Source organism: Clupea harengus, chromosome 3, assembly GCF_900700415.2.
Source record: "Clupea harengus chromosome 3, Ch_v2.0.2, whole genome shotgun sequence".
NCBI lineage: Eukaryota > Metazoa > Chordata > Actinopteri > Clupeiformes > Clupeidae > Clupea > Clupea harengus.
Window position 1 is genome coordinate 1,427,501 of NC_045154.1, and position 12,096 is coordinate 1,439,596.

General features: G+C 45.7%; 1 protein-coding gene across 1 annotated transcript in view; it reads left to right on the forward strand.

Moving 5' to 3' along the window:
- Nucleotides 1-11,291, forward strand: part of LOC105896030 (metabotropic glutamate receptor 8-like) — a 30,729-nt gene extending 19,438 nt beyond the window's left edge. The window contains exons 5-8 of the mRNA XM_031564131.2: nt 5,071-5,210; nt 5,859-6,794; nt 9,888-10,134; nt 10,739-11,291. Of these exons, the coding sequence (XP_031419991.1) occupies nt 5,071-5,210; nt 5,859-6,794; nt 9,888-10,134; nt 10,739-10,788 (1,373 nt within the window). The 3' untranslated portion in view covers nt 10,789-11,291. The remainder of the gene's footprint in view (nt 1-5,070; nt 5,211-5,858; nt 6,795-9,887; nt 10,135-10,738) is intronic.
- The last annotated feature ends 805 nt before the right edge of the window (nt 11,292-12,096 follow it).

The window sequence follows — 12,096 nt, forward strand, 5'->3', positions numbered from 1 at the left end:
GAGGATTGACAAAGAAAGGAAATTATAACCACCCCCAGGCTTGGAATGGGATTGCACCTGCTTTCTCTCACTCGAATATTATCGCCATTTATCTATTGATGTTTACTTTTTATTTCAATTTTCATTAAACGTTCCATCTTATGTGTGTGCTTCATTTTATGTTTGCGTTGAGTACATAATTCATTCCATGCCCTCATCACACCCACCGCCCTTGCATGCATCTATTCCCCTCCTATGCATTTTTAAAACGGAATGACAGGTTGAGCCCCACAGACATTGAGATGAGTGTCTCAAGTCCTTTTCAGTCTGTGATAGCCCTTAAGCCCCAGGTTAGGAAATGGGCAGTCCTAGTAATTGATTGTTATAGCGTTCATCTCCGATGTCACAACAAATACTAATACTAAAAACGTTCTCGAGTCATATTTGTGTATTATTACTATACTTTGTCAGTCGACATGCTGCTGGCGTTGTCTTTGCCATAACATATCTTTTAGCTTGTCAACAAATACACGTGTACCTCTTTTGATTAGGGGGTCTCAAAGCGTGATTTGTAAAGTTTGATGTGTGTGTGTGTGTGTGTGTGTGTGTGTGTGTGTGTGTGTGTGTGTGTGTCTGTGTGTGGTGGGGGGGATAGGGACACATGTCCTTCTGTATCCCTGCTTAAATCAGTCTGTTTTTGAGCTCTCACAGCCAATCTCAAACATATTGCTCATCAAGCATGCTCCATTTCAGATTCATTTAATGAGCTGGAGATGTTCCCCCTCACACACACAGTGTGTCTCCTTCAGAGGCTTAAACACTAAGAGATGTTCCCCCTCACACACACAGTGTGTCTCCTTCAGAGGCTTAAACACTAAGAGATGTCCCCCCATCATACACACAGTGTGTCTCCTTCAGAGACTTAAACACTAAGAGATGTTCCCCCATCATACACACAGTGTGTCTCCTTCAGAGACATGGGCCTTAAACACTAAGAGATGTCCCCCCCTCACACACACAGTGTGTGTCCTTCAGAGGCTTAAACACTAAGAGATGTCCCCCATCATACACACAGTGTGTCTCCTTCAGAGACACGGGCCTTAAACACTAAGCGTCTACATGAAACTGAACCTGAACTGAGCATGACCTCACCGCATCAAACAACAGCAGATCAAAAGGGGAGCCATAAAGAGAATGTAAACAGGGATAATAACTAACTCAGAGCTGGTTGACTGGCTAAAGGGCCTGGGAAGGGAGGCTGCTACGTTGATAACCTTGGGGTTTTACAAAGGCGCGGGAAAATGTCTGCCCTAATGTCTCCCTAATTACCACTACGCAGTCGTTTTTAAACTAGAATTCCAAGCAATTATTGCTACCATGTCATGTAATATACACCATGATTCAGATAGATGATTCAATGCTGCTTTTTCATTGCCACTTAATGAGATTAAGTTCCACAGCCCTAAACAATGTCATACTGTGGGGATCTAGCATGGAAGGAGGCGTCGGGAGGTAGAGATCTCTATTCTCAAAGCAATTCCTGTGCTCCAAAACACCAAGAAGTCCCTAGAAAGCCATTTTTTCCGCATCGGCAAATGACGTAAATATTTAAACACAGAATGGGAGAAATGGAAGGTAGATGTTTCTTTACACTGATGAAGACATTGGCAGTGACAGATAATGCTAGACTAACACAATTAACTTAAATCACCATAACGCACAGTGATACACACTAACACCAGACACAAAAGGGATACACAAGGGATTCCCGCATGTCTTTCAATAGCAGCTTTACCCTGACTGCTTATGTCAAAATCACAGCGACAGAGAGTGCAGAAGCCATGAAAGGAGTCTCGACTGCTTTTGTCCATTCTGGGTTGAACGACGTCTGACGTTTTGGCATGTTTTCTTCTATGTGTTAACTTTCTGTCAATGTAGCCAGCAGCGTAGATATGAAGTAGCCAGCACATGAAGCCTTGTTTACGTTTTTAACCAATGATATAGGGTTAGAACCTAACCTAAGCCTATCAGATATTTATTTGACACCGCTTTTAGCCATTCATTTGTTAGACTAAGTTCCAGCAAAATATTCTAGAGCACGGCTCTTTAGGCCCAGTGCAACTCCAAAAAGGAGGACAAATATGCGTCCGGCTTGATGCTGCGCCGGACGCCGGACAGGGCATTGAAAATCCTAAAATCCGGACGTCTGGTCACCCTATTAACACAACCTGAGCGCTACAGCACACTCACCTGATACATGCTAGGAGGCTACGCCACAGTCTCTCGCCTGGAAGTTCCGTTAGCCCACCCCCAACACGCTACTCTAAAGCTGGCAGCAGCAACACCGTTAGCCCACCCCCAACACACACACTACTCTAAAGCTGGCAGCAGCAGCAGCAACACCGTTAGCCCACCCCCAACACACACACTCCTCTAAAGCTGGCAGCAACACCGTTAGCCCACCCCCAACACACACACTACTCTAAAGCTGGCAGCAGCAGCAGCAACACCGTTAGCCCACTCCCAACACACACACTACTCTAAAGCTGGCAGCAACACCGTTAGCCCACCCCCAACACACACACTACTCTAAAGCTGGCAGCAGCAGCAGCAACACCGTTAGCCCACCCCCAACACACACACTACCCTAAAGCTGGCAGCAGCAGCAACAACACCGTTAGCCCCGCCCCAACACACACACTACTCTAAAGCTGGCAGCAGCAGCAGCAGCAGCACCATTAGCCCACCCCCAACACACACACTACCCTAAAGCTGGCAGCAGTAGCAGCAACACCGTTAGCCCACCCCCAACACACACACTACTCTAAAGCTGGCAGCAGCAGCAGCAGCAACACCGTTAGCCCACCCCCAACACACTCACTCCTCTAAAGCTGGCAGTGGCAGCAATGTGAAGGATCCGCTGGCTGGCAGGTGGTGATGTGAAAGGCCCCCTTGGCTGGAGACGCTGGCGGTGTGGAGGCTTGGGCGGTGGGCTGGGTCACTGGGGCGGTGAAGCACACAGACTGGCAGTGGGGAGGCAGCAGCTTGGCCAACTGGCTCATTGATCCTTGGGTCCGTTCTACTCGCCCTCGCTGGGCTCCAGCGTCATTTGCTATGTTGGGTGACTCTGCTTTCGGCACTGAAGCTGGGCAATCGTGGGCTGTGTTACCAGGCTCGTCACACTGGTAGCAGCAGTCGGTCAGCAGGGGTGGACGTTGTCCGGATGGTCGGGGCTGTACTTGGCAGACCTCCTCTGCCTCCTCCTTGTGGAGGGGAGTTCCGTTCCCCATCCCCAACATGCTACAGTAAGATAGTAGGGCTACAGAACCAATTGAGTTCCATTCCCCGTCCCCAACATGCTACAGTATGATAGTTCAGCTACAGAACCGATGGAGTTCCATTCCCCGTCCCCAACATGCTACAGTATGATAGTTCAGCTACAGAACCAATTGAGTTCCATTCCCCGTCCCCAACATGCTACAGTATGATAGTTCAGCGACAGAACCTGCATCTCCCAGGCTCAAGTGGGCTTACATTATTATTACAAAAATGACACGTTTGTTTTGGGCGGACAACTGAATTCTGTTTTGAGCTATAACGCAGAGATTACCTCATTGTAAGTGTGACCACCACACACCATAGGAATCCCAGGCAGCCTTTATCTAATAGCACAGAGCCAATTGCTGGCTGGCTGCTCAGATTGCAGTGCGTTGGCTTTAATAATGCATGCAACTCAGCCTCCTGAGATCCACATTCATAATTACGTCCCCCCCCCCCCTCTGAGCTTCCCTCCGGCTCCACGGCAACTGTTTATTCTGAATAATTCATTGCCTTGAATGATTCTGCAGAACAGGTTAATATTATGTACACTGCCTGCTTTAAGAGCGAGTGTGATCAGTGAGGGAGGGCAGCTGTGGCCCAGTGTGCTCATGTGAATGTGAGTGTGTGTGTGTGTGTGTGAGTGTGTGTGTGTGCTCCTGTGAGTGTGAGTGTGTGTGTGTGTGTGAGTGTGCTCCTGTGAGTGTGAGTGTGTGTGTGAGTGTGTGTGTGTGCTCCTGTGAGTGTGAGTGTGTGTGTGTGTGTGAGTGCTCCTGTGAGTGTGAGTGTGTGTGTGTGAGTGTGTGTGTGTGTGCTCCTGTGAGTGTGTGTGTGTGTGTGTGAGTGCTCCTGTGAGTGTGAGTGTGTGTGTATGAGTGTGTGTGTGTGTGTGTGCTCCTGTGAGTGTGAGTGTGTGAGTGTGTGTGAGTGCTCCTGTGAGTGTGAGTGTGTGTGTGTGAGTGTGTGTGTGTGTGTGTGCTCCTGTGAGTGTGAGTGTGTGTGTGTGAGTGAGTGCTCCTGTGAGTGTGAGTGTGTGTGTGTGAGTGTGTGTGTGTGTGTGTGCTCCTGTGAGTGTGAGTGTGTGTGTGTGAGTGTGAGTGTGTGTGAGTGAGTGCTCCTGTGAGTGTGAGTGTGTGTGCTCCTGTGAGTGTGTGTGTGTGTGCTCCTGTGAGTGTGAGTGTGAGTGTGTGTGTGTGTGTGAGTGCTCCTGTGAGTGTGAGTGTGTGTGTGTGTGTGTGTGTGAGTGCTCATGTGAGTGTGAGTGTGTGAGTGTGAGTGTGAGTGTGAGTGCCAGGTCATATGTCTGACCACAGTGTGCTCCTGTGAGTGTGAGTGTGTGTGTGTGTGTGTGTGTGAGTGCTCATGTGAGTGTGAGTGTGTGTGTGTGAGTGTGAGTGTGTGTGTGTGAGTGCTCCTGTCATATGTCTGACTGCTTGGGCCTCAATCACCTGGGCTGACTTACAGCCGGCATCTTGCTCACGGGCAAAAAAGATGGATTTTTAGTCTCAGGATGCCATCCATCACTTGTCCTTCTCTCATTATTTGTTCAACAGAAATATTACGGTAGCACTCTTCTTGGGATCATTTCTTCCCTTTTACCAAGGGGCAAATTCAAGGGCAAGGGGGCATATTCATACACAGCAAATAGCAATGCAGAATACATAAATAAATATGTATGGAGCGAGACTCTCCCTCTCACACCACAATAGCGTATACTATCTTTATTAAAATGGTGCTCGTTCAAAAACCTGCTCTTCACTTTCACCCTTGCAGGAAGTGCCAAGACCCCGGTTGTGTTCAATGAGAACGGAGATGCTCCCGGACGATATGACATCTTTCAGTACCAGTCTTCCAACACATCAGGAGGAGAATACAAAGTCATTGGTCACTGGATAGACCATTTACATTTAGATGTGAGTCATTTTACTGGTCACTGGATAGACCATTTACATTTAGATGTGAGTCATTTTACTGGTCACTGGATAGACCATTTACATTTAGATGTGAGTCATTTTACTGGTCACTGGATAGACCATTTACATTTAGATGTGAGTCATTTTACTGGTCACTGGATAGACCATTTACATTTAGATGTGAGTCATTTTACTGTTGTATACGTACATCTCAACACTCTAAAACTGCCAATGAGATGGAAACCACAGCTTTCCTGTGTCTTTCCGTTTTGTTACTGTATGTGAAAAGAATAAAATATATGGGTGGAAAGAATCACATAATTGTTCCTTTTCTAGACATGCCGTTACCCTTCTAGACATTCTTGTCAATGTAATTATCATGCCTACAGAAGGGCTTAAGGAAATACAGGTGGGAAAAAGCTGTTCGAAAGCTGTTATTCAAGTCAGCCAATTATGGTGAAATGTAGCTATGGATCAAATGTTTTTAAGAAAGTGTGAACTATTGCAGTAATAGAAACACTCAAAACGTCCAGTGGACCATGGAAGAACTGCTGAAGACAAAGATATCATTGCATTGTTATTTATAGATTTAGATAGATAGAGTCAGCCAAAGTGACAACATGAATGTGGCCTTCTCCCCATACCCAGATGGATGTCCTGCAGTGGGCCAGTGGAGACTACTCCGTGCCCCCTTCCGTGTGCAGCACACCTTGCCAGACGGGCGAGCGCAAGAAGATTGTGAAGGGCGTGCCGTGCTGCTGGCACTGCGAGGTGTGTGCTGGCTTCCACTACCAGGCCAGTGAGGTCACCTGTGAGCTGTGCCCCTATGAGCAGCGGCCCGACGTGAACCGCACCGGCTGCTCGGCCATCCCCATCGTCCAACTGGACTGGCACTCGCCCTGGGTCATCATGCCCATCATTCTTGCCGTGCTGGGAATCCTGGCCACCGCGGTCGTGATGGTCACGTTCGTGCGCTACAACGACACGCCCATCGTCCGAGCGTCGGGCCGCGAGATGAGCTACGTGCTGCTGACGGGCATCTTCCTGTGCTACGCCATCACCTTCCCCATGGTCTCCACGCCGGGCCTGGCGGCCTGCTCCTTCCGCCGCCTCCTCCTAGGCCTGGGGATGAGCATCAGCTACTCGGCGCTGCTGACCAAGACCAACCGCATCCACCGCATCTTCGAGCGGGGCAAGTGCTCCGTGGCCGCGCCCCGCTTCATCAGCCCGCCCTCGCAGCTGGCCATCACCTTCAGCCTCATCTCCGTGCAGCTGCTGGGCGTCTTCGTGTGGTTCGTGGCGGACCCGCCCAACACCGTGATCGACTACGGCGAGCAGCGCACCCAGGACCCGTCCAGCGCCCGCGGGACGCTGAAGTGTGACATCTCGGACCTGGCTCTGATCTGCTCGCTGAGCTACAGCATCCTCCTGGTTGTGACGTGCACGGTGTACGCCATCAAGACTCGTGGGGTCCCAGAGACCTTTAATGAAGCCAAGCCCATTGGATTTACAATGTATACCACCTGCATTATCTGGCTGGCGTTCATACCCATCTTCTTTGGAACAGCACAGTCAGAAGAAAAGGTGAGGTTGAACAGATTTTTCAACACCTGATCTTGGGTCATTTGCAATGGTTTGGATAATTAATTGGGCGATGGTTCATTTTCTGTGACAGGAATAATAAGATGATGGTTCTAGACTGTTAGTGCTAAAACACTGAGAGCTCCTGAATAATAAGAAACACACCCACTGGTATTGTCAGTGCTTGTTCTCTTCAGGAGAATCCTCCATTGTCCTCCTCATTAGGTCCATATGCTACACAGTGTTTCCCCTACCGTTATATTAGGGGGGCGCCCCGCCCCCCCAACGGCACCCCCCGCCCCCCCTGGAAGGTCAAGTTAATCTTGTTCAATTTTATTTTCTATAAAGCGCCAGATCACAACGGAAGTCATTTAAGGTTACCTTTCCTATAGAACAGGTCTATAGCTTGTTATTTTATTAAACAAAATAAATAGCCTTATGTTATTTATCTTATTTACACGACGGCATGTCATTTCTGTGTCTACATGGTCGCGCGTTTACAATTCTCAGCTCTCTGTATCACGCATGGCGGAGTTCCGCCAAGATGCGCACAAACACACACACACACAGACACGTGCGCGCACACACAGGTGAGCACGCTCCCACCAGCGGACAGAATTGGGCTTAAGAATCAGTGCACAGCTACGGACACTTTTAAGCTTTAAAAAAAACATTGCCACGCGTTCATGAATCCAGCAGAGATCTTTTCCTAGGTAGGGTCGAGAATGAGGCCTAATGAGAATGGCTACAACAGACGTGGAAACAGAACGTACGCCCATGTCCGCACCGAAAATTCAGAAATAGATCTGGCTTGCATTTTTTATCATTTTCCGCGAGTTGTGCGTGGCCCTTTTTTACATAGTCTGGTAATAAATCTATTAATTGTAATGAAAATTATTTATTTTGCTGTGAATAATGAAGGAAGCAATAAATCTGATTATTTCCCAAACCCTCAAGAGCTGTTGCCATGGAGATTTAACGTTACTTTCTGTTTGAAGATAAGGTAGCAGCTAGTGTTGAAGAATGGGTAACTTGAAATTGGACGACTTTAAATGAATATATGAAATTGAACATCAACACCTATACGGATAAAATAAATAAAGAAGGATAGCAAAACAGATTGATAAGCATAGAATGAGAACGGCAGAAACACAGGCAGGACGTTAGATGACGAGACAGATCATAGTGACACAGGCTGTTTTTTTCCGTCATATGAAGGCTGAGACATTCATAACATTTTATTCAGTCTTACTGATGGTCCTTTTGTAATGCCAACATGTGCACTTCGTTGTGGATAAGTAAAACCTATTTTGCTACATTTTTGTAGTCCTGGTAATCTTTTGTTTGGCATATTGGTGAGGTTATTAAAAGGACCATTTCTAAATTGTTTTGTTCTTGATGAATTAATGTTTGTTTATTAATCAATTATTTTTCAACAAATAACTCAATTATAATTACAAAGAGGACAATTCATAACTTTTTATCGCAACTTTCACTTGTTTTCGCCAATTTCATTGCAAAAACACCTAAAAATAAAAACTTTCATCGCAACTTTTTTGAAAAGCTCCTGCGAAATCAGGAATTTTAGGCCGCAAATACTTGTATCTCAAAACATTTTCTTCCAGAAGCTCAAAAAGGTACACTGCAGAGACAAAAGCTGCATAAAAATAAAAAGACATGTTCCGATGTTTAGTTCAATGTACAGTTAAAATAATTGTTCAGTTGTTATATTGACTGCTGTCATTAAAAGAAACACATGAGCAGCATGATTCTTTTAAGCGTTTGTGTCGGTGGCCGCACCGCGCCGCGCACCGCGCCGCACCCCCCCCCCCCCCAAAGCTGTAAACCTAGGGGAAACACTGCTACATATGCTTAGCGAGCTGAACCCTCAATGAGGATTCCAGTTTTACCAATCTAGACAATTGTGGTGAATGCCCTTACTTGTAAAAAATAGCTTTAAGACTCACTGATTTAGGATAGGAATCTGGATGTTTTGGGGGCGTCTGCTTGAAGTCTTCCTATGGTGCTGATATATTTTCTTCTCAATATTGAAAAAGTAATCCTGTGGGCCCTCATTATTCAGCGCCAGTCGACTTCAAAAACTAGCCCAGCTGTGTGTCTTAAAAGAGACCCATAGGAATCTGCAAGTCCCTTTAGAAATGGTGTTGCAAATTGGTGGTAAAGCCTGTCTAAAAAAACGGTTTCAAAGTCCCTTTTGTCACTGGAGATTTCCTCCGCGTGCAATGTCAGTCAATTTATGTGTGTAATGTCCAGGAATTCAGTGGAGAATCACATTCAATAACGGCACTTTGCTGTGTTCTCCACCTGAGCTCATTAGCACGGCGATGCTGTGAGTTTGGGAAGGACTTCAGTTGTGCTGTCGCCTTTTTTCCCAAGTGTGCTTTTTTAGCCCTGTCACTTGGTGTAGCTGTCTCTGTGTAACAGACTCAAATGATCAGATCAGTGAAACCAGAACAGACGCCGGTGACAGTCCCCCATGATGGCTCTTCCCACTTCTGCTGGAATGCAGATCTGATCTTGTCTGAAGTGATCTACGTCATTCTACATTCATTCGGCATGCACCATGTACTTCCAAAAAATACAGTGGGTGTGGGTGTGCACAGGAACAAACTCTACTCTCTTACATAGTCAGATTCATAAAGGATTTAGAGGCCCCACTTGTTTCCAGGAGAGTAACACAAGCCTCTTAATTCGAGCGCAAACTACAAGTCAGCCATCATGACTCTGTGCACACTCTCCACTGGCTCGCTCAGTGTGAGTGGGATGCTGCTGACTCCAACCAAACCTGTGCTGGAGATCCTTTAGAGCCAGTCGTGCTGGTGACAGCATGAAATCACTGGGATGGAAATGATTAATGTTGTCTGTTTTCTCATGTCATCCAATTATGGAATCCACTTGATTGATTTGAATGGTTCTTTCCCTTCATTGTAGATGTATATTCAGACCACGACACTGAATCCACTTTATTGATTGATTGAATGGTTGTTTCCCTTCATTGTAGATGTATATTCAGACCACCACACTGATGAATCCACTTGATTGATTGATTGAATGGTTGTTTCCCTGTCGTTGTAGATGTATATTCAGACCACGACCCTGACCACGTCCCTCAGCCTCAGCGCCTCCGTCTGCCTGGGGATGCTCTACGTGCCCAAGGTGTACGTCATCATCTTCCACCCGGAGCAGAACGTGCCCAAGCACAAGCGCAGTTTTAAGGCCATCGTGACCGCTGCCACCATGACCAGTAAGCTCAGCCAGCTGGCCAGTGAGAGGCCCAACGGGGAGGCCAAGACAGAGCTCTGTGAGCCCAAGGGAAGCAGCTGTAAGTAGAGCCTTGATTCTAGAACAGTGGTTCTTAACCTTATTGGAGGTACTGAACCCTGCAAGCTTCACCAGTGCATTCACCGAACCCTTCGTAATTGGAAAAATAAAATATGATTTCTTCAAAACATAGGTATGTATAAAAACGACCCGACATTGCTAGTGTGAACCGGGCTATACTGTGTGTGTCTTGACCCCTGCCGAACCCCTGAGAGTGACTCAACGAACCCCTGGGGTTCAATCGAACCCAGGTTAAGAACCACTGTTCTAGAACATTCTTCCTTGTCTGTGCAGAATTACCCATTCATTCATTGTTACAAAACATACAGTTAGTTATTATTTTTTTTATATATATATATATATTTATTGAATGAAGGGTACATTGGGGTTGTACAGAATAAGATTACAAAAGGTATCCTTCATATTTTCTGTGATTTTACAACAACATAAACAACAAAAGCCACCAATCCCCAACCTCCCTTCAGCCCCCCACCCACCCACCACCCTCAGGAAAATAAATAAATAAAAGAAAACACACAGTTAGTTCTTTTTGATGAATTCAGTTAAGGAGTAAACAGTCCTTTTTTCCCCGGTTTGCATTTCAGCTCCACCCTCAAAGAACACGTACGTGAGTTACACCAACCACGCCATGTGAAAACAGAGCAGTACTTCACACACGGATGCATGTGGAGTCTGATCTCACTCGGTTCTTAATTAAGGACACGTCGTACTCACGAGGGAGCGAAGGGAGACGCACCCCCTAGGACTTGCACTCAGGCAGAAGAGAGTGCTCTGCGTAAAGGGTTTAAAGGCGAACGACAGTGAGGGTTGAAAAAAAAAAGCTGTCACAATAGTTCTTAAATTTGGTGTAAATATTCAGTGGCTGTCATGATTTTAAATTGTTGTTGTCCAACAGTGTCTGACCAGCATTATGAAAGTCATTTGTCATTGCTAGCAGCAAAGCGTGTGTATGACTAAAGCATGCCATTTTTTTATACAAATTGTTTATTTATAATAAAGGAATGTTTTGTACATGTGTGATATTTTTGGGTGTGCATTTGGGGGTACATATAATTTGATCAAACATGACCTCAGTAACAGAAATTTGGATAAACCGGTTTCTTTGGACTATGAATAAAAATGAGCTTTTTTACTCAATGTCTCTGAACGTATTACTTTTAATGATATCTTGAGGTGATGCACAAACGAGGAATGTCTCAGGACATGTTCTAGGAAGTTCTATTCTCCCAAAGCGGTTTTCTAGACTGTAGATATAAGATCTTATTTCCCACGTGGTTTATAAAACTGCCTCCTGTGCTATTTTCAAAATGACACGGAGGGAAACTATTAATCAACGGAGCAGATGACGACGGTGCAAAATCACAGAATGTCCACAACAACCAAAACATCTTCTTGCATGACCATAAAAGAAACACCTGTTTGTCTTGTGTTTTAAGTATTTAATTAGTATGAAAACTGTAAGACAATTCTGTTGTTAATACCTCACTTTCAGTCAACTACATTTTGTATGAAGGCATCTGAGAGCAGATCCATATAATGAGAAGGTTGAGCTATTGCTTATTTCTATACTTAAAGCACAGCTTGATCCTAAAGCCTGTGGTTGTAGTTATTCATTCCTAATATAAAATATGAGTATATTGTGACGGTAAATAAAACAGAACATAACAGTACTCTACCTATCAGGTTAATGAAGACAAACTCCAGTTTGACCGACTCCTCCAGTGGGGGCATCTCTGCTGCTCTCTTCGGCTTCAACAGTGGTGGACTTCTGATCAAAGCCACATTCTCCACACAGTTTGAAATGAAATGATGAAATTGTTTGTTTGTTTGTTTGTTTGTGCTTCAGAGTGAACATGCTGGAGGGAACAATAGAAGCACAGAAGTCAGGACTGCTGCCCTTGATCTATGGAGCAATAAACAGCAGACAGTGAGCACACATGAG